Source organism: Protopterus annectens, chromosome 11.part0 (assembly GCF_019279795.1).
Source record: "Protopterus annectens isolate FY-2018-M chromosome 11.part0, PAN1.0, whole genome shotgun sequence".
Lineage (NCBI taxonomy): Eukaryota > Metazoa > Chordata > Ceratodontiformes > Protopteridae > Protopterus > Protopterus annectens.
This window is the reverse complement of record NC_056745.1, coordinates 195,958,343-195,982,526: the sequence shown is the minus strand read 5'-3', so window position 1 is coordinate 195,982,526 and position 24,184 is coordinate 195,958,343. Positions and strand designations below refer to the sequence as shown.

At 37.3% G+C, this 24,184-nt stretch overlaps 1 protein-coding gene across 3 annotated transcripts in view; it reads left to right on the top strand.

The window, feature by feature from the left end:
- IQSEC3 (IQ motif and Sec7 domain ArfGEF 3) overlaps nt 1-24,184 on the top strand; it is a 3,183,686-nt gene that overhangs the window by 1,313,404 nt on the left and 1,846,098 nt on the right. For 2 of the 3 annotated variants that reach the window (XM_044087614.1, XM_044087612.1), the window contains exon 3: nt 22,448-22,745. The exons of the other annotated variant lie outside the window; for it this stretch is intronic. In XM_044087614.1, the coding sequence (XP_043943549.1) occupies nt 22,448-22,745 (298 nt within the window). The remainder of the gene's footprint in view (nt 1-22,447; nt 22,746-24,184) is intronic. 3 annotated transcript variants of the gene reach the window in all.

The window sequence follows — 24,184 nt, the reverse complement described above, 5'->3', positions numbered from 1 at the left end:
TTGACTGGCTACCACCTACTCTGATTAGTGGTTTCCTTCACTCCTCTTTTGCCCCATCCCCAACTCTGCATTACCCCTTCCCTGCATATGTCAACAGTTATGGATGTAGGCAAATCCACAAAACTACAACATGTTTTATCCACAGCAAACATCTGCCAGCTAGTTAATGAATCCCTTCCCAGGCACTTGTCCATCATAAAATATCATTTATTTCATCTGAAGTAGTGACAGTCACTTTTGTAAGTCAATACTTTCACTAAAAAAGTAAAATAATTACCATGTTAAAATATTGCCATAATAAATTGTAAATCTTCTATATAATACACTAAACATTTTTGCCTCACCATTCAGTACTTCCCCTCCTACATCAGTAAATAAAACCATGAATACCCCAAGACAAGGCACGCTAACCTTCCTAATTACTTATCTAGTTCTGGTTATCATCATTAGCCCCACATCCATATATAAAAACCTACAAAAACTAGGAATATCCCCTCCACTCTTCCTATGTACACATACATACATATCCAACATGCTGTGTGTAAACCACAAATTAGCACCTGCTGCTCCCACGTATTTCTCACAATTAGCCTCCACCTCTCCTTCTGTCTTAATCTTGACCAAACCGAGTCCTTCATACATAACTACTCTGATAAGGAAATGCATTTCTATCCTGCTTTTAAACAGTCCACCAATATCTTATTTGATGTCCCCCATATTCCTCATTCTAGTAGTTAAAAAAAGTAACAAATCCAGTCCAGATCTAACAACTTGTAGTCCATCTCTTTTCCCAACACTGTACCTAGTACATCCACATTCCATCAAAGACTCCACACATCTCCACTGCGCTCTTCTAAGTGGAGTAATGATGAGAAATAAACTACAGCAAGTAGACGCTTTCCTGCAGTGTTATTCACCAGACATAGGTACCATAACAGAATCATGGATAAAAGATGACACCCAAACCCGATTCATCATTTCTCCTATTACAAAATACCTTTTTAGGATCTGGCCTGCCAAACGACAAGGTGGAAGGACCCTTCTTCTTTATAAAATTACTCTGCGGGTGAACATCAAAATACAAGCTGCTTCCCCATATAATCACAACTCTAGCAAGCTCATTGTTAAAGTAGCACCAAAGAGTTCTCTATCTCTACTACCAGCAGTTGCCTTTCTTCCATTTTCTGCCTCCCTAGACCCATTCAAGCACTTGATACTGCAAATATTAGATGTTTCCAAACAATATCAAAGCACATTTATTCTCGTGAACATCAACATCTGCTTGCTGAGCCCACTTAACAGTGGCATTAATGACGTTTTAACAGATTGCAACATAATGTGAGCACTAAGCAGTACAATGAGGTCAAACTTTGGGACAGTCACTCCCTCTTTGATCTCATTATCACTGACAGTATTAACAATATTTTCAGATTTAATATCCTACATCTCACTCTCAATGATCACATGCTCATTGCATTGAGAATTTCCATACCATGAACTAAATATCCACCTAACTTAGTTTCAAACTAGAGTTACAAAAAACATTTCAATACTAAATGCAGAACTTCAGTCAATTAACTGGTCTCCCATTTTAAGCAGTGAAGACCCTTGATAGGCCACTTTACTTACAACCTGCAAGCTGCTCTACCTGAAAAAAAACACTTCCCTATAGTCTTCAAATTGTATATTCCATCTACTAAACTTTGGTCCAGTAAGGATGTAAAAGCCTTACTGTAGCTTAGGGACTACCCTAACTTCTGGGGAAGCAGACTGCTACTCCACATAACAAATACACAGTGATAACTGTAAGAAGGTTAGCTAAGCAACTGGGATAAGACACAAAACAAGGTTCCGAAGATCCCAGTAATCTTCAGCCTTCTACCTACTCAAGACGTTTTGGAAATTTGTAAACCAAATTATTGGTTGCTTATTAAAAAACAAATTTACATCTGGGATAATCATGGCATCCTCTGGATCACTTTCACCGAATGACTTTCTTAATGAAGTTTGACATCTTAAACACAATCCATTAATACCTTGTCAGTTCATCTCTGACCATTCTTTATTTGTACAACCCTTCTACTTCTCTGCAGTTTATCCAAAGGGGGTGAACAATATTACAGGAGATCCCTTCTGATACATCCCAAAGTGCCAGTAACCTCCTGCTATTATTTGTTAGCTCATGCAAGAAACAGCCTGTGCTTCTGCTTTGCCACATTTTCAATATTTGTCTGGTTAGCAGTAAAACACCCAATATATGGAATCAAGCAATAAGTGTTAGTTATGGACAAACAACTAAAGGCTAAAATTTGGGTACTTACATATTATCACAACCACATTTTTATGGAGTCATAACTTTCACTGTTCTTGTGAAAAGAGTGTATTATACATAAACACAGCACAAATATTAACAAGAAGTTTGAAGTAGATAATTATAGAAATAATTCATTTAGATCAATCATTTCATTTAAGTATGATGCATATAAGCAATGTAAATTGTTCTGTACTATTAAAAACATTGCTCTGGCATCGCAACCACTTTTCACATAGTATGAAATGGTAACGCATGCCACTGCTCACTGACTGCAATGCTCGGTGATTTACATGAGTGACGGCAATGCTCCATGATTTAGGGAAAAAAGCTTTTATGAGGGACAGCACAGGTAAAAACCATGCAGCATGGGGAACTTCCCTTTTCACCGATAGGATTTTACAGTGATACAAACAAGCCACGGCAGAAGAATAACTGCCTTAACGCACCATTATCACTCAACTTACAAACTATGAAGCCAAAAGTAAGCAAACTTAAAAAAAAGTAAGTAAGCCTAATAGACCTGAAAGTCACAGACCAGTAACTTCAAGTACTGCTGCCTAAACAATATTAAACAATAGTAGTTAGGATTTTGAACACCTGTTTTCAGTATTACACAGACTTGTTTTGCGAGAACAATGACAGTTATCACTTCATAAAAATCTGGTTGCGATAATACGTAAGTACCGAAATTTGTAATGAATGTTTCACTCATCTTTCTACTGTGACTGGTTATCATACTAAACATCAAGTCAGATGTGTTGTTATGACCAAATATATCCAAACAAAATAAATTAATAATTTTGAGTAAAGTTAAAAAAAATGTCCTGTTAGACTTGATAACATTTCAGGTCAATTTTTAATAGCGTTATCAGAAAACAGAATAACTCTGTTAGTGTATTTATTTAACAACATGTTGAAGAACGTAACTGATCCAGCGAAATGGAAAAGATTTTATACTGTCCCAATATTTAAAGGAGGTGACAAATGTGACAGGACAAATTATATACCAATTAGTCTTACCTACATAATGGTTAAATGTTTTTAATATTGTATTTTGAAGCATTTAGAGAAACATGAGATTTATGGCCCTAAGTTGGATAATTTACTATATAGTCTTGTGAATGAAAATCTAAACTGACCTGCCCACTATCATTTTATGAAAGGATTTCAGCTCTGATGGATTAAGACAAAGGATGTATAGCAGGATGCCTACATATAACGAAAACACTCGACAGCTTGCAGCAGGAAGACAGCTTCAAGTCTAGAGATACTAAGAGTTAATTATTACATTGTAACTTGGATAAAGAACTGCTTAGTTGATCCTGAACAGTGTGTAATATTAGAGGGTGGACAATAATGAAGGATAGGCATGGATATGAGAGTACTGCAGGATTTGGTCTTTAGACCAGTGTTATTTAACATATTTTTTTTTTCAAATTTTACTTTGTCCTGTTAAGTTTTGGATATGTAAATATGCTGATGATTGCAAAGTGCAAGCAAAAAATAAAAAAAGTCAGTTTGATACTGAAGAATTAAATGTTTACTTAAAAGAAGTACAAGATTAAGGTGATAAAATCGGTTTAAAGTTTAATACATCAAAATGAAAAATGGTATTACATGGGATTAACGGTAACATCCAAATAGATTTGGGCAGTATAAAGTTGGAAAATATGAAACATATTAAAGATATTAGGATGGCTGTAGGAACAGGATTTTCATAAGCATCATGTTTAAGAGGGAAAGCTAAAAGCTTTGCTTTAGACTGGCCATATTTACAACACATTTGCAGCCAGGGACCCTGAGATTTTAAAGACATTATTCATCTTGATGATTAGACTCATTCCTGAATGTAATGTAAGGTTTTGTCCCTATCTTGAGCTTGAAGTCTTGAACTATGCTTAGAAAAGCCCTTCCCTTAACACTATCACTATACATGAAATCTTAGGATCCGTGATCTTATGTCCTATACAGCAATACCTTAGCTGCATTCAGGTTAAGACATATTAGGCTTTCCCCAAATCGTGACACTCTTCTTCCATGTTTTCCTTTTGGTGCCCCACACATTCTTGTGGCTCTGTGCAGTGGTGTTTTTATGCTAGGGCATTTCAGAAGTGTAGATACGCTGAAGAGATGGAGGCTGCCTCCTTCAGTGCAAGATGTGAGGGGAAGCTAATGTGAGATGGTTGACTGAGTGGTACTAATGGCATCCAGAAACAAATGCTGATATTTCCTTAGCAGTCAGGGCTGTGTGTAATATTTAAACTGTAGCAAGTCTAAAGTAAAGAACTTTATTGTTTTTAGCTCTTCAAATACTCCAGGAACATAATGTACACCATGCCTGCTTGCGTGCTGCTAGCCAGATCAGGGAATGGATGTTCTTTCTTTTTCTTTCTTTCTTTCTTTCTTTTCCTTTCTTTCTCTTTCTTTCTTTTCCTTTCTTTCTTTCTTTTCTTTTCTTTCTTTTCCTTTCTTTCTTTCTTTCTTTTCCTCTCTTTCTTTCTTTCTTTTTTCTTTTCCTTCCTTCCTTTCTTTCTTTTCCTTTCTTTCTTTCTTTCTTTCTTTCTTTTCCTTTCTTTTTTTCTTTCTTTTCCTTTCTTTGTCTTTCTTGCGTTTCCGTTCTTTCTTTCTTTCTTTTCCTTCCTTTCTTTCCCTTCTCCTTCCTTTCTTTCTCTTTCTTTCTTTCCTTTCTTTCTTTCTTTCTTTTCTTTCTTTCTTTCTTTCTTTTCCTTCCTTCCTTTCTTTCTTTCTTTCTTTCTTTCTTTCTTTTCCTTGCTTTCTTTCTTTCTTTCTTTTCCTTCCTTTCTTTCTTTTTCTTTCTTTTCCTTTCTTTCTTTCTTTCCTTCCTTCCTTTCTTTCTTTCTTTCCTTTTTCATGCCCCAAGGTGAGGAGTGGTAGACAGATCTAGGGCTGAACAGCCCCTTATTGCCACAGTGGAGAAGGGCACTGGGTGCGATATGAGCCAACTATGGCTGTGGGTCATTTTATGGGCTCAACAATTTTTTCCTCTACTTCCTTTATTGTAAACGTAGCTTTAGTTGTTTATAGCCTTGATTGTGTAAAACTTACAGAACATTTTTGAATGCATGCAATCAATACTGTCCCCTGTACTACACAATTTTTAGTCTAGAGTAGAGTCAGACATGTCATAATATGATGCTTATTTTTGTATCTGGTGTGTAATGTTCTTCTTCATGTAGTAAATAGGTATAAATAATTTATGTGCTTAGTACTAGCAGGATTGGAGGTTTCTGAAATTTCATTTCTGAAGCTAACATGGTGCAGCATGGCATAAAAGCCTTTTTCCTTATTTGCTCAGTGAAGAAAAGTTTCATGAATCTTGACCAGTGAAAAATATCTAGTTTCACATCCCAGGAAGCAAACCCAACTCAACAATATCAAATTTATCAAATCATATCCAATGTTTTAATAAATGTAATACAGATTCTCCTTCAAAGCCACATACTTCCTTATTTTGTTGACTTAATAACTTCAACCATTAACAATGTAGACCATCTCCAGGTTGCTGACACTGATAAATAGTTAATAATGGTTCATGGATCATACATGCACCAGCTGATTGTCATATTTTGCTAGTTTTGCTCTGCAGTTGTGTTTTACACAGTATTTTCAGGTAACTGTCGTATAATGCTGAGTTGCGTTGGTACACTCTCTCATCACTGCTAACACTCCAAGCTGTCTGAGGTGTATCGCTGCACAGTATCATCACCATTAACACTCCAAGCTGCATGAGTTGCATTGGTACGCTCTATCATCACCACTAACACTCCAAGCTGCATGAGTTGCATTGCTATGCTCTATCATCACCACTAACATTCCAAGTTGCATTGGTACGCTCTATCATCACCACTAACACTCCAAGCTGCATGAGTTGCATTGGTACGCTCGATCATCACTACTAACACTCCAAGCTGCATGAGTTGTATTGGTACACTCTATAATTACCACTAACACTCCAAGCTGCATGAGTTGCATTGCTACACTCTATCATCACCACTAACACTCCAAGTTGCATTGGTATGCTCTATCATCACCACTAACACTCCAAGCTGTATGAGTTGCATTGGTACACTCTATCATCACTGGTAACACTCCAAGCTGCGTAAGTTGCATTGGTACGCACTATCATCACCACTAACACTCCAAGCTGTATGAGTTGCATTGGTATGCTCTATCATCACTGGTAACACTTCAAGCTGTATGAGTTGCATTGATACACTCTGTCATCACTGCTAACACTCCAAGGTGTCTGAGTTGCATTGGCATGCTCTATCATCACCACTAACACTCCAAGCTGTATGAGTTGCATTGGTATGCTCTATCATCACTGGTAACACTCCAGGCTGTATAAGTTGCATTGGTATGCTCTATCATCACTGGTAACACTCCAAGCTGTATGAGTTGCATTGATACGCTCTGTCATCACTGCTAACACTCCAAGGTGTCTGAGTTGCATTGGTACGCTATATCATCACTGCTAACACTTCAAGCTGTCTGAGTTGTATTGGTGCACAAAATCATCACACCTAACACTCCAAGCTGCATTAGCATACAGTTCTTCTCCACCACCTCTCATTTCTCTTACTCTTTCTTAATTTTCCTTTCTCTAAGTTCCTTTTCCATTCTTTTCTGCTATGTATTATGTCAGTATTTATGTCTTCATATTTATTTTTATTTGCCACATTCCATGCTATAATGGTATATCTAGTAAAATCTTGTTTACTACCAGCAGCATGTTTGTTGCTGTTTACAATACTAGTAGTATAAGAGCCCTCTGACAGTCAGACCCCTCCCCCCAAAAAAGTACACATTAAGCTTGTCTTCATATATCAAAGAGCAGCAGTGAAAGTAACTGCAAGTTAAAACAGAGAACAACACACAAAACACGCTGCTTATCTTGCAGCTGATAACTGTTTCTCCCAGTTTGCTCCATCCTTGTCCAATGGCTGTCTAATTTTACTAGAGAACTCAGAATCTGCAGGCATTTTCCTGCTATGGTTCATCATTTAAGGTACAGAGAGCATATCATTTGATAAATTAACTTTAAAAATAATGGGGCAGTATTACTGCTTGCATATATGTATCTTTCAGTTCTTGGAGTTGCCATGAAAATGATTACGTTTATGAATATTTATGAGGCTGTGTTACCTGGAAAGAAGTGTACATATTTATGAAGCCCAGTGCTACTGATGCACATGCTGCCTCATCTGGACTCACTCACCTGCCAGAACTCAGCTGAGGTACTGCATAGTGTTAGCACCGGTTTATAAACTGGACTGTGCATTATCATGTGTTAGCAGCTGTTTATGATCTGGACTATGGTATAACACATATTGGTGAATCCCTTAAATGACTACTCTGAAAATTGTAGACCAAAATTCCACACAGTTAAACAGTTGTACCTCTACACAGCTGTCAATCATGGGTGAAGGAAGTATTTTACAGTGAAATACACCACAAAACATTTAATTGCCATTCATAAACTACTAAATATAATATTCAGACTGCAAAATGCAGATGTCTATTTTATAAATGCAATAAGGCACTTCAGAGTGTGCATGGTGCAGAAATTACCGTATGCAGATGCATTGTAAGGTACTCGCCCTTTGGGCTCATGCCTCACAAAACCCCTGGGCACACAGTAATATCTGTATCATGCACCTGTCCTTATTTCTTATCGCATACATTTGTATGTATCTGTCTGTGTGTGTGTGTTTGTAGAATATTAGTATTTTATTAAAAGATGTAGCTGTATTATATTTTTTAATTTTATTATGAAGAGTGGAATGTCGGTACATATTCACACTCTGTTTTGACACATTGGTTTGCTGAGTTTCATAGCAGTAGATATAGATTTTTTTTTTATTTTCCCACTCAGGCATGAGATAATATGTAGTCTTGTAGCAACATATTTTTATTCTGATACAGTGGTCCCTAGTCTCAGTGTCAACATATCAGAGCAATAAACAGTTGCAATATGAATGAAATGAGTTGTTGCTTATCAGACAAAGGTAAAATAATAAATCAGTCATATTTCCACTCTCTGAGGTGCTAAACTCCTGCATGCCCCTTCACTTGCCACCAGCATAGTTCCACTTTCAGAAGGTACACATTGAATGCTATAGTGATGACACAGAGAAGGGTAGAAGCATCTGCCTTTTTTAAACAAAGCTGATGAGAAAACAATTTAATCTATAGACCATGAGGCTGTGAAAAATATAAAGAACTTTTTATTTTTAACTCAATGGGACACATATGTTCTTTCAGGTTCTTGTTCCACTAAACTCTGTTTATCCAAAATGCAATATATGTGCACATTTGCAGAGGAACTGCATTGTGACACACTAACTAGTACTAAAATTTCATAAATATGTATGTTCGAAACCCCTCACCTGCAACACTGAATCCTTCTTTACGGAGCTAGTTATTTAGTTAGATAATGTTTTCTTAACCATTGTGTTACATTGGACCAGGGACATTTTCAGCATAGGATATGTGACGGTAGTTGTGTTTCATGTATACAGAAAGGAATTTAATTAATATTAATAGCTTTGGTGTTTATTTATTCATTTATTCATTCATGTATTATTTATTATTAATGTTAAACCTGATTAACAGTATAATACAAGAACACAAGGAACAACTGGATTAACTTGTTAAGAAATTATTTAATACTGTAGATTCATAACTCTCTGGGTTATATTCATAAAATACTTTTCTCTTTGGCAGTTGGCCTTTTTTAACAGTAATGGAGATTAGCATAACTTCTAGACAGAGAAGTTGATATCATTTGCCACTATAAAACCATTGATCAATTCAAGCTCCCCTTAACTATGACTCACAATCTCTGTACTGGCATACTGCACTGATATGTATTTTCTTCTATTCTGCACCATCACATCACCAATGAGTAGTGTAGCTTTCAACGACCTTGCTGTTGTTATGTGACACTATCTGCAGTTAGCTGTAAAACAGTACTGGGAGTCAGCTGACACAGGATAACAGCATGCTTGGGTATCCTATAAGGCACAATTCCAGCGAAAAATTGCCACTTTAAATTTAATTATGTGTAGGTTGCATAAAACATCCATCACTGCAGAGCATCTCATGGCTTTTATGAAATAGCTTGCTACCTGTATGTGCATTTGTTAAGTGCACATAGGCAACTGGATAGTGTCACAATGACCAGCTCACCATCATGACCAGATACTGATTTATTAGTACACATGTTGACTGTATGATATGTGTGAATGCATTACAAATTGTGTGATACTAGGCTATCAAGATATTTGAAGAGTTGTGTCAGTCAACATGCTGGTCCAGGATAGCTGAATGATACAAGGTAAAAGACACAGTAACACAGGTATGGTTCAAGCAACCTGATTACTATACACTGAAGAACAACAGTTCAAGGCTGACTTTGAACGCTTAGTTTGAATCGCAAGGACGTTAGTTAGCATTTGGTGATTTGGATGCAAATCTCCTGTAATGAGTAATAAGTATTATAATCCCTGTGTTGCAAAATGGGCTATTTAAACAGATAATTTTGGAATACCTGTTTCCTGGTTTACCTCTTTTCACTAATTCATGTAATTAATTACTTGCTCTAAATACTTACTTGCCTTTATCTAAATAAAACTTGATCCTTCCATAAACATCCTTGCTGATCAAGGCTTTTGTACTTTAAACAGTTTTATGTCTCCATTTATAAATCTCACGTGTTTTAAAGACAGAAACATTGTGAACAGCAATGTTTTAAAACTTTTTTATTTACTGTTTAATCTCAGGAACGGACAAGCAGTGGGTCAGATTTATTTGTAATGTAGGAGTCTAGGCAAACCTATGCCTTCCCATTTCTGTATCACCAATCTCTTTTGCTGTGTTAGTAATGACATAATCTGCCACTCATTGTGCCAGATATGCGCATCTTGGACAAACTAGCTCTCTGCTTCACGACAACTGTAGTGGCTTGTGTAATTGTACAGCACAAGCCCCAGTTACAAAGATACTTGTGGTGCAGACGGCTTATGTTCTGATCCTATTTTCATATTATTTAGGATCACACTGGCAAATCTTGAAAGCATACTTCTGCCTGCTAAAAACCTGGGAAAAATTAGTTTCTTATTTGGGTGCTGTATAACATAATGTTAGCTCAAAAGTCTGCCTGCAGTACCTGTAATGTACAAAAACATGAAATGGACAGGAAAAGAGCACAGCATAATGTCATATATAGAATGGTGAATATTAAACTCACCGATTTATTGAAAACAGATGGCAGTAAATGGAAGGTATCTAGAAAAAAAATCAATAAGTAGCAGACCGCTGCATGGTTCAGCACTAAAACTAGTTCAGTTTTAACATATTCATACCTCATAACATTGGGAATGGGAGACATCTTTGACAGTGATTTGTCTGACGGACAATGCTGTGGAGGTGATATTAAAAGATGCTTAGTGTATTCTTTCGTGAAAGTGGGTTTAAGCAATGGTTTTCAAGGTGCTATCGGACAGACAAATGTCGTTTAATGTATAATCATGAATCCATAACACTGAGTATATTTATTTTATTTAACATTTATTAACCGGGAAAGTCCGACTTGGAACAAAGCCAATTTTTAGCAAAGGCCCAGAGAGAAAAGCTCGAGATGCATGTCTTTGTAACATGGGAGGAAACCAGAGCACCTGGAGGAAACCCATACGAATGTAGGGAGGACATGCAGACTCCACACAGAAGGCACCCCAGCCGAGAATCGAACCGGAGAACCTCTTACTATTAGGTGACAATGCTACTGCTGCACCACTGCGCTGTCTGTAGCGTATTTGCTGATGACTGTTTTGGAATAGTATTCACAAATGAAGCAGTTATTACCCAATGAGATGCACTTTGGTTTATAGCGTAGACTGACAGGTAGTAGTTGGGATTTAATGCAGGAATGACCTTAGGATGTTCAGAGAAGGAAAAAGGTCCTGAGGTGGAGGCAATAATCCCTTCTAGGCCATAATCCCCTGTAGTCTAAATAATATAATGCAATACAGTATGAAGGGATGATAGCAAAGGCCAGTGTGACATGCAAGTGAGACCAGTCCCTAAATGACAAAGATTGTTGAGAACATTGTTCTCCCTTTTTGCTAAACAATTTAAAGATGCGATTGAAAAGGGTAGTAACCAGTCACCTCAAGAATTGTGATCAGAGAAACTTCCCTTGCACACAAATAAATTCTGACATAATTATTTTCCAAACATCTTCAAGAAAATTACCAATATGCAATTTTTTCCACCTTCTATTCAATTGTTTATAGTGCACAGTATGCAATTCATATTGTTTTTTTTACCACCTGGAAGCTTGTAAAATATAATTTTGAGTTTATTCTGAATAGATTATATGAAGAAAACGTTATATCTTAGTAGTTTCTTAAATTCAGTCTCTTATCTTGGATATACTTGATATCATCAAAGTCCATTTGGCACTCCTATTATGCCTTAATGGGCAACTTGCCAAGATTTTTTAATTAATGTTAGGGGCTGCACTCATCTGGACTATGTGTCTCCTGCACCCCTTCTGTAATATAAATAATTCCAAGGTCATTAAACCTGAAAGCAAGTTCTACTACTTAATGATGAGTTGAATGTTCATTTCCCAAGTCCAGAATGTAGACACTTTGGTGAAGTCAGCTTTGACGGGTCAGCTTGGTACAATATCTCATTCCTCTGATTTTCTGACATATCACATTTCTGATATTAAGGAAGCCCTTGCTCATTGTCCTTTTGTGTGTTTTGACATTTCTTTCCTATTTTACCTTGCATTTATAGGCCCCCTCTCTTGGTATTCATTTATTTTAAACAGTGCTGAAAGATCTCTGACCAGCTTTCTGACCTGTTTTTATTTTCCATAATGTTTATTTACCTTTTTTCAAGCCATGCCTCTTTGAAATTTGTAACAAATCAGCCTTTGCCGATTAAGCCTTTTGATTCTGCACTGATGAATGTATAGAAAAAGAAGCTGTTTATTACCAGTACCTGAGGTTTTTTTATTTGTATGATTTCTTATCTCTTATAATTGCTAGTCAAATATTACCAGCTGCACAGCACAACACAGAAACACAACATAGAAAAAGAAGCTGTTTATTACCAGTACCTGAGGTTTTTCTATTTGTATGATTTCTTCTCTCTTATAATTGCTAGTCAAATATTACCAGCTGCACAGCACAACACAGATATTTTACTCAGAGCGTTTCCTCAGATTAATGTCTTTTCCCATATTATATAATTTCACAAAAAGAGTGACTCAGAGGCCTTTCTTAAATTCTAAATTCTAAATGATAGAGACTGTTTTGGTCCATCTCCAAAGGATTAAATCCTTGTGTCTGATTTTCTGTTTATGATGTAAAACTGCCTGTAATCTCTTGGAGTAGATTTTATCTAGGACATTGATTAATCCATTATTAATATGGATAAGATTTTGGGGAGGATCTGTCATTGTGGCAAGATGTTCAATTCTGATGCAATAAATTCTGTTTTTAAATGTCATTTTTGGAGTACTTCAACAATTTCTGCAACTCTTATTATCTATGTGACAACCCTCTACCTCTGGGCCAGTAATCAAGGAGCCTCAGTCCTCACCACTGGCACCTGTAAGGAACATTCACTGGGAGGATAACAGATACACACCCAGTATTTCCAGATGCAGCTCTCTGCATCAAGTACAATCAAGCACAATTTCCCTTAAGAGCACATGGGGAACACAGTCAGCTTAGGACTGGTTCCTCTCTCTTTCTCCAGATCCCCAATAAGACTCCCCACTGGCACAGCTATAGAGTTGTGTCCTTAGCCAGTGTTCCAAGCCAAGTCCTCCAACGCTCTCTTTGTCAAACCAGTGCTTTATGTCCTTGCCCAAATAGCTAACACACATACACTCTTTGAGATCTGATTTATACACACACACACACACACACACACACACACACACACACACACACACACACACACACACACACACACACACACACACACACACTCACACACACACACACACACACACACACACCTGGGAAAGGCTGACACAGGTTTAGTAGCCATTCCCATTCTTGCCCAGACTATTAGCTAGTTATGACTGCCACCAAACACTCCTGCCAGTTACCATAAGGCTCTTCCAAGGGTACCCAATATACTGAGTGAAATTAATATTAATACAAATGGTAGTTTGACCAAGAGCAAGGCTATTAGGAGTGGCCCACACAGTGTCACTAAATAAATATGCAAGTACTCTCAAAACTTAAATATCTCTACTAAGATCAGCCGCAGTGAAAGGTTTAAGTACATTTAATAATAAATAATAAAGGAAGAAGAAGAAATACTAGATATGTATTCACAGTGACATTATAGTTCAAAACACAGGAAATATTTAAAATAACTTTGCAGGATGACTCAGACAAATAAAAAAAAACAATATCTAAGCTAAGCTTCACTATATTCCTGACTGAATTTAAAAGAGAATTATACTATTCCCTACTTACTTACTAGAGCAAAGCAGATGATGTGGTGAATGGTCTTTCTTGTTGTAAGGCTCAAGATAGAATACAGAATGCTCAGTCTCACTAACAGACTTCTCAAAATAATATCTAAAATATTACTTCTGGGATAGCTTGCAGAATGCCATCACTTCTGGTCATCTGACTTCTAGTTCCATTGCAAACCCCCATTGCTGGAAGCTGGCAGGACTTAGCACCTACTTGTAAAAATACACACACAAAGGCTTTTGCTCAGTTCTGTGACAAGTGCTAGAAGTCATAAAACAGTTGCATACCTCCACATTTCCAGAGTAGTAATTAGTTCACCCCCAAAGACAATACAGAAAGCTTCCTAGTACCGACTTTGTGTTTCTGGCTGCATTGACACCTGTGAGATAGCAACTTTATAGCTTAGCCCATAAAGTGATTTAATTTCAAATATATTTTAAAGTTTGCTGGACTGAGGATAACTTCCTGTTTTCCAGATTCCTCTGTTAAAACATATACATTTAAACAGCTACAATAGTACATGTACATTTTTGTTCTGTCCAGTAGGGCACACTGTGGATACGTTTCAAACGCACACACTTTACAAATAACTTTTCAACACAAATGTCTGTACAAATCAGTTTGATATACACATGACATACAGTTCTAATACATTTGTAACACAAACATCTTATATAAATCAGTTTGATATTCATAAATGACATATACTTATTTACAAAATTCCAGCTAGCTGTACTGGCCATACCTCCTGTCTTCACAATCTACACATATATACAGTCTGTCACCACAAAAATAATATGCTGACTGTGCCATAATGCTTAATCATGGCATGGTACACAATAGATCAGGCTCCTTGGGTAGTTTAAGGTATTATGTTACAGTGCATGTTTCTAAGTACTTTTCAGGCTTGTATCCACCATGTGCCTACTAAACTGACTTAGTGATATCCTAGTGACACAAGATCTCTGTCAAAGACTGGGCCAGGTCATGACTTAGAAATGGGGTTTACATGATGATATAGGACTCATTGTTTTTCTGTGGCATCATTTTAATTGGTCTGAAACACAGTGAACTATCTTTCTCCTAAAATAATACCCTAGGAGATGTGGTAGGAGACCTTAATAAACTGGGGTGGCCTAATGGTTAAAACACAAGGTGCAGGGTTTGAGTCTCACAAGGGATAATTGGCTAGGCTTAAAATGGCTCGCAAGAGCAGTTAGCCTAGTACTAATCTGTGAACCTATGATAGCTTCAGCACCTTGACATGGCTTGGTTTAGGGAAAAGACTGAACTGCATACAGCTGAAGCTTATAGGTTCATAGGTAGGTACTAGGCTATCGGCCCAAGGGCCTACATAAGCCTAGCCAGCAAGGTTCCATAGCTTACGCCACCCAAGAAAGTCATTTTCCTTTGCCACTGTCCAGCACAGACGCAGAAGTGATCCCCGGGGTGTATTTCCTATTTCCCATCCACTCATCAAGATTTTTCTTGAAGAGTGCTAATGAAGAACTTTGCTTGACATAGATGGATAGATTGTCCCAGGAAATAGGAAGTCTCTGGGACAAGAATCTATCCCTCTAGCATGTCCTGTTTATTGTGGTGGCAAGGTTTAGGTCCTAGAGCATGTAGCTCGGAGGGATTGGGATTTCTTTAGGTGTAGCATGTCCAACAGCTCTGAGTTTGACATAGCTTTATATGTTAGGCAGAGATCACCTCTCGTAGGCGATATGCTACGGAGTAAAGCTGGAGTTTTTTGAGGCGGTCAGTGTAGGGCATTTGCTTGAGGCCAGTAAACCTCTTTGTGAGGTACTTCTGTGGCCTTTCCAGCTGCTGCAGATGTCTTGTGAGGTACATTCCAAAAGGGGCATTGTACTCTATAATGGGTGTAATGAGTGACGAATATAGGGGGACAATGACCTATTTTTTCCTGGATGAGAACCCTTTTATGATGAGGTGTGCCACGTAGAAGGACTTCGTGACTACTGTGGTGATGTGACTATCAAAGGAGAGACTACTGTCCACCTGGGTCCCAAGGTCTCTTATCACGCATTTGGTGTTAAGTAGATTGCTGCCTATGTGGTAGTTCATGGGTACAGAGTTTTTACCAAAGGGGATGACACTGCACTTTTTGGCATTGAGCTTGAGGCCATGGCTCTGACACCAGGCATCTGTCTCAGAGAAGCCTTTGTGTTAAACTCCATTATAAAGTGCCAAGCAAGCGTGTTGTTTTTGACCAGCTAATAGCATCCATTAAATCATAATCACTTATATGTAGAGATAGGGCATATCTTAATGTGATTCATATAAAATGGAAGGTGGTGGATTTGGCCGTTGTTGTTTTCCTTTTTAACACATTGAAAACTGGCCTCAAGAAGCTCTTAAATACTATCATGGCACATTTATGGTTTTAATAAACAAACTTTATTACTTTATGATATACAGACTTATCCTGTGTACATTATTTAGTTCCTACATAGAATATTAAATAATTTAGGTGCATTATGTGTTTTCTTCTGTCTGATGTAATGAGACATTTTTATTTTTGTAGTAATGTTTGCCTTTGATGCTCTAAACATTTTCTTATTAAAAATACTGACAAATGCTAATTCTTTATTTATTCATACATTCTGTGGTTAGTCACTTCTTTCACTTCAGGCTTGTGAGAGAGTTGCAGCCTAAATTGCACTCTCTGAGTGAAATGCATTAGGTCGCCAGTGTATTGCATAACACACAGAGGCATGCAGATGTGTGCACATTCACACACATTATTGATGCCTACAGACAGTTTGGCAGATTGTCACATTACTATGGCATGATATTAGGATGTGGAAGGAAACTGAATCATCTGGCAAAACCCACTCAGATGCACACAAGACGTGCAGACTCCATACAGAAGGCATCCCAACTGAAAACTGAACTAGGAAACAAGCACTGTGAAGTATGAATACTAATAGGGATACAGTCATGCCACCTTTGTTTTCCTTTTTCGGCTATTTGTGTATGTAAAACATTTTATACTTGGTCTAGAGCTTTTCTATCTGGGCTGCTTTAGTGAGATGGACTTACAAAATGATATAATAAACATATGCATTCATATTCAGAAAAGGGACTTAGTCAATCAAAGAGTAAAATAAATAAGTTTTATTACATTGCAGTGGATATTTACTGTAGAAACTCATCACCTGTGCACATAATTCAATAACTTTTCTTTAAAGGTCTGGTGAAAGGATGCCTTCAAATGGAACAATATCATTTGAATTGCTGTATGTTTTGATATATACATGTATTAATGGAAGTCAGCCTATGTTGTGGATTAGAACATTTGAAACAAGAATACTGTTGGATTCTTATTAAACGATTATTGCACAGTAGTTTGCCTATAGTCCCTCCCTGAGGTAGGATGCTCAACTGTGGCACTGCTACTTTCGGGGTACCCACTGAGTGAAGCAAATCTTTTAGGTTAACATCCCCAATATTGCATACAATTCTTTAACAGTAAACCCCATTGTTTATTTTTTTTATATAAATTGCTAGTGTGTAACAAGATATAGGATGTGGAACAACCCCATCCAACAATCTGCAACCCCCTTTTCTCATTTTTTGCACATGGGGTTGGGGTGTCCCTTCAACAGTGACAATCATCTATAGCCAAAGTTGACAATACCAGGTGGCTAGCCCTGCCATAGTTATTTTTTATACCACATTTTATAGAAAATATGGTTATTTTAGGAATGAAGCAAATCCTTTGATACAGGTCTCTTTTGTGGGAGCACCTTCAGTATGGAAAGGACATATAAGTTCCAGTGACGTTAGTAATCAATGCATTTCTAATTCTTCCTACCAAACTAACGGACTTGTTAGAATAAAATGTAAAACTGCAAGATGTTCCAAGTCTTTGGTTATTGATTAGAACTTTTGCTCAAAACCTATTTGTTTTTATTTTTATATTGGTCCTGCATGTTGGCATTTTTGAAGTGAAATTGTACTGCTTTCAATTTTACTCTATGCTCATTTTGTCACAGTAGCTGCGAATACTTACAATATCCACAATGTAAAAACATATCATTATGTGTGTTACACTGAAAAAGATGTATGTGTTAAAATAGTAAGATAACTGAAATCACTAGAGACTTCATGAGAAGACTCTGCAAAGCTACAGAGTACAAATTAATTAATTAGCAAAATTGGTTGGAGGAATCTCACTTGAGAAGCACTGTGAAAAATGTTTATTATTATTATTTTTATTATTATATGAAGAAATGCAATTAGAAGTCATAATGGAACTGGTTAAGAAAATTTGCTGGTAGTGGTTTTAGTTGAGACATTTTTCACCTGCTAAGCATAGAGTTTCATAAACAAAAGTCCCCGTGTCTTCAGGGCTTAGGTATAGCAAGGTATCGGATGGAAAATATAGGATAGCTTTATATTACCAGGTACAAAAGTATAAAACAATTGCATAAGTGCCCTAGAAACAAATCTAGATATTTAAATTGGGATTTAAAAAAATAAAATAAACAAACAAGCAAACAAACAAACAAATAAATAAATAAATAAACAACTTATCTCATTACCTACAGCTGTTACCTCAGTGGTGAGTGGAATATCTGGATTGGTTATGGTCTATAATCTAGTGAATTAACTTAGAAAACTGATTAAGATAAAAATTCCACTTGTCTTATTTAAGTACAGACTTCCACATGATGGTATAAACAACAAAATCCGGGATTGGGGATTGGCATAATGGTTAAGGTGTTTACATCACAGACACAAGGTACATGGTTTGATTCTCACCTTAGAAAGAAACTTTACTAGGATTAAAATGGCCTGCAAGAGTAGCTAGCCCAGTATTTACCTATAAAGTCATACTTTATGAGCATACTTTCCAGCAGAAAATGTTTTGGGGTACTCTAGTTTATCTGATAGTGGTCTATATCACATGAGTGATGTTTCAGAACTTCAAACCACAAAACATGAAGTTCAAATGGTCAATGTCACCCATTGGGTATTACAGCAAGACTGCTTTTAGTCAGATTGCAGCACAGTGGGGATTGGGGAATTTGTCATTTACCCCACTGTAATGTGATCTTGAAACTGGTATATATAATTGGCAGGGAGGCTGGGGGTGCAGGGGGCAAGCAACCCTACAAAAGCACAGTCTTTGGGGTTCTTTTTGTGTTTTCAAAATTTCAGAATATTGACCATTTGGTCTTGATGTTTTGTTGTTTGACTTTCTGAAACATCAGTCATTTGATATAGATCCATCTGGGAATATTCACATCAAGTTCATTTAGACTAAGGATAGCATTTTAAGGGCCTTCTAGGAGAAGGGAATGCTGACCTGAGCAGCCATCAGTGATTCCCCTCTTGGATACATACCTCTCAACTACTTAGAGCAAGAAATCTGGACAAAGCCATAATTACAAGTGGGACAAAGCCCTAAAAATAGGGACAATTTTTACATATTGCTCTTACAAGTTGACAGAATAACAGGTTTTGCATTAGCATGGATTTTTCTGAAGGTTATGAAGTCTGAAACTCAAATGTCTGTCATTATTTTCTAACTTCAGTCTTAAATGATTTGCCATTAATTTGACAGAAAACCACAATATTATGAAAACCAGACCAAAAATATGAGCCAACAATTTGGACATTCTGCAAAAATCTGTACAGTTAAGAGGTATGCTTGGATATGCATGACTTGACAGGCAAGAGTGTGGAGAACTCCACAGAGTGCAAATTCCTCTAACCTTGCCCCGATCCAGTCAACTAATGTGATTTGACAGCATACACCATTTAGGAGTGTCATTAAGTATGCAATGCACACCTCAACATTTGCTAATGTGTCTAACATTAAACAATGCCAGGTACTCAGCACATGTAAGATATATTGATGGGAGCTAATAATCTGCAAAGGTAGCATGTATAGAGTATCATGTGGAAGGAGATACCAAAAGATGACGGGCAGTGAAGTACAGATAGGCCAAGAAGACAATGGACTATATCTAGCAGTATGGGAGAGGAGAAACTAAAAATAATAGCACCACTTCTACACCAATACTGCATACACAGGGTAAAATGGCAGCAGGGGTAAAGAACAGACACCGTCTGCAGGTAAAATTCATCCTGTACAGAACTAGTTATAAGAATCAATATATGTGTGACAGCACATGGGTACCTAACAGCAATGCATAAGGCAGGGAACAGATCAAGAGCTGGTTATAAACATAATGGACCCACACCAGTGCATTTCACATACAAAGCTCATCTAATAGATTATATATATCTGCACACAGTCAATGTATATATGCCCAGCCATTTGGCACTGCGCTCCACCAGCTCCTTTGAAATTACTCAAAAGTAGAATGGCCATAATGCCTAGGTTTTAGAATTACCCATGTTTGAAATTTGCTTGACAGCTCACCATAGGGCCTTTTAATCTGACCATTCACATAAAGGCATTTGTTAGAATTATTTACATTTTGAATTCCTAATACATAGCATGGCAAAAGACTTCATTATTGATACCTGCTTTTTTTGCTAACACTGTGTACTGAAATAATTGGCAAATATATTGTTGGCTATGGTAGTGCTTGTCGTGGGGGAGGCAAGAACAACTTAGGTGACATAAAAACATATTAGAGACTGACTGCTGAGCTAAGCTTACATGAATGCTGCTGGTACCTTTGTAGAGAGATGACAGAACTCATCCTCTGGAAATGTTTGATAGCTCATCTATGAGAAGCCATTTTAGTAAATATATTTACAAGAACTGAAGACTTCTGTCAAGCCTTTTATATGAAAGGTAACATTTTAGTTCCCAGTTATGATTATAATTTTAATTTATGAATAAACAGTCCACAAAGGAGCAAAGCAATGAAGAGGAAAAATACTTGAGTAAAAAATCCCATACGCTGAAAAATACAGCATAAATCAAGCGTAGTCCATAAAAATCAAAAGTTGGTTAAAAACTGGTTTATTACTGCAGAGGTTAGCGCTTTCGCAAGTAGCTTCTTCAGACCATATACAAACAACAACACTCAGTAGCCATTTAAATACCTAAAAAGGTGGGAAAATATAATTCTTAAAGGTATATCCATTCATATAACAATATTCAATGACAGCAATGATTCAAAATATATAAACAACAGTAAAAAACTACAATGAAACATATCATTGTAAAGTTAAAAAGTAACTCACATCAATTCATCTAAAATGTACAATGTACCTATAAAAAATGTCATTGAGATATGGTAATGTGACCATGAGTACCAAAAAAACATTATTTCTTGTATCCTAACCTCCTCATTTTCAACAGTGGACGTAGAGGGACCTTCCCATTAAGCCCAGGAGGCACATCTGATCTGAACTTGATGATCCAATATGTCTCTCTGGCTTCCGTGTATGTTTCAACATCCCCTCTCCTATGGGACCTCAAAATCTGTTCTAATATTCTAAACCTAAAGCTGTGTCCCTCTCCATCAACATGAATGTGTTTCGCAAGTGCGTTAAACATATTACCTTTCCTAATGTGGTATACATGTTCACGAATCCGGTCCCTGAGGCATCGGTTCGTCTTACCAATGTAAAACGCTGAGCATCCTTCACAGGATGCCATGTATACCACATCTTTCGATTTACAAGTCCCACATGCCCGTATCATATGTTCACCTAATCCAGATGGATGAATAAAAACTGGATCAATCAAAATGTACGAGCAAAAATTACAACTATTACATGGTCTTGAAAATGATGGACCAATATCAACTCCTGACAATGTGTTCCTGGGGTAACATAAGAGACTCTTATGAAGAAGCTACTTGCGAAAGCGCTAACCTCAAGTATTTTTCCTCTTCATTGCTTTGCTCCTTTGTGGACTGTTTATTCATTTAGTTTTTGCTTTTGACACTGGAGCATTAACCCCGAGCGGACGCTTTATTACTTGGAATAATTTTAATTTATGTTTCATCAAACTAATTTAAGTTGTACATGGTTAAACTGCATGTTTCATAGTTATTGCTTGTGGTAGTTCAGGTTGCATGGGTAAAGTATATGTACTATCTCCATTAATTTGACTGTGGAAAATTCATACAGTTCATTCTCCACTTAGTTACCTCTTTTTACTTGTTTAAATTCATTTCAAAAATTATCTATCTTCAGAAGCCTTCACTCCTTTTGTGCCTTAGCCTTACAACACTCTGCCACTTTTTTAGACCACTTAAGCTATCAGTTCATTTTATACTTTCCATAGATCTGCCTGCTTTAATATTTGGAGTTAACTGCCAAGCACTCTGTGGTGGTCTGAGTGTGTGAAAGGTGTAAAAAGGAAGAAGGTACAGTGTTGCATGCCCTGTTGTAAAGTTAGAGTAAATTGTTAAGGTGTCACTCAATAATTGTAAACTTTGTACTCTTACGAAGTGCTGTGTTGTAAGGCTTGTTTGTATTTCACTAATTAATGAGGGCTAAACTAAAAAGTAGCTCTTTTAAAAGTGGGAAAGGAGCATCTAAATGTTGTAATCGCTCACAAAGACACAACTTCTGTCGTTATGCTCTGACAAATGCAGCGTTTAGTAACTTGGGGAATGGCCTTTTCCCTCCACAGCACTGATTCCAGCAGTTCCAACAGAAAAGCATGCAGCGCAGACACTGATGGGACTTGCAGACTGGAGACAGACAGTACGAAGGGACATGGGTCGGACTCTTTAAAGCAGACACCCAAATGCCATTCATCATTCACCGACAGCAAAGAAGAAAAGGCCAAGTGCTCCGGCATGGTGCAGAGAGCCAGCCTACATCACACTGCATCCCCAGTGAGGATACAGAGGAGCAAAGGGGCTGCATCCTGCTCCCACGCTGCCAGCTCTGATTATGAACTCTCGCTGGATCTCCGCAACAAACAGGTATGGCCATTCTGTCTTAGGCCCAATGCATTGAACCTCTCTACAGTTACTGGCAGGCAGTGACACACAGGGTGAAGCTTTCTGCAAAGTGCTTTTATCGTTTTCCTTCTGTCATTGCTCTTTATTAGGCACTAGGAAAAGTGGTGGATGATAAGTAAAATTGACAGATGACTAAATTGAAATCTAGGGTTTAATTTAATGCAAAAGTATCAACTAATTAAAAGCTTAGCTAAAAACTGACATAGTGCTGTAATAAGCCTAAAATGTTACACCTTCTCCTCTTCACTGCATGCCTTTTCTGATTTGCTTTACCTTGTTTCAGAAAATCCTGCCAACTTAGCTGCATTCCATATTTATTTTCTGTTTGTCTTTCCCTTTGTTTTAGCAAATCCTGGTGTTCCTTTAGCTATCCCTTGTACAGAATCATGAGGTCTAGTAATTGCCAGTTCCACTGTTAAAGCCATAAGCTTAATTTAGTCTTTTTTCACAGTCCTCCTGTCATAAAGTGGCCATTTGGGAGAATGATAAGTATTAGACTTACATGGGAGTTAGCCTGTCAGTTTTACTGCTGTGTTGGTGCATCATAGTCCTGCAGATGCCTTCCCCTATAGTGTTTACTTCCCAGTGGACCAGTGGATACACATTCTATGTAGTCCTGTGTGACCTCTGTCATTCACAGATAGTTGGACCATGAACTGGAGCTAATGATGTGCAAGAACTGAGTGGTATTGAAAGCTAGTCAAACCAGGATGGGGATGCTGTGGGACATTAGCCATTTCCACATACCTGTCTGGAAACATCAGTGGCTCACTGTTGAGCTCCAGGCCATCACCTTGGCTGGTTTAACAGGCTAATCCAGCTAGGTTCCATTTTGTTCCAATGAGTTTTATCGTCAGCCAGGAATGGGAAGGTGCATGTAGCCAGACATTCTGCAGGTTATTAGTCATGAGCTGTAGCCTAGTACATGTATGTAACATCAAGAAAGCACATACATAACCAACTTGTTTGTAAGTTAAAAGGCTCTGCTTCATTTGTGCTTTAGGCCACAGCCATGAAACTGAATGGCTCACTAGCAAAAACAGTATCCATTATTTAGATTAAACCTGGGTATTTTTCATGTGTGGTACATAATCAATTATAAATGCACATTAGATAGAATAACACAAGTTTAATACTAGTTTTGTTTATGAAATCTTAAATATTAGCAGCATTTGATGAAATTAGCATACGTACAGACAGATTATTAACACTTCATGACTGCTCAATGTGGTAAAAGCATTTAAAGTTTTTATACGGAGTCTGTGAGTTCAAAAACTGTGGACAATTCACAATGTAATATTGGGCATAAAGAAATTTTTATGAGGAGTGGTAAAAGCTACTATTTGGTTATGTAGGATATTTATGTTATATAGAATGTAAGTAAAATGTCAGCCTTTATG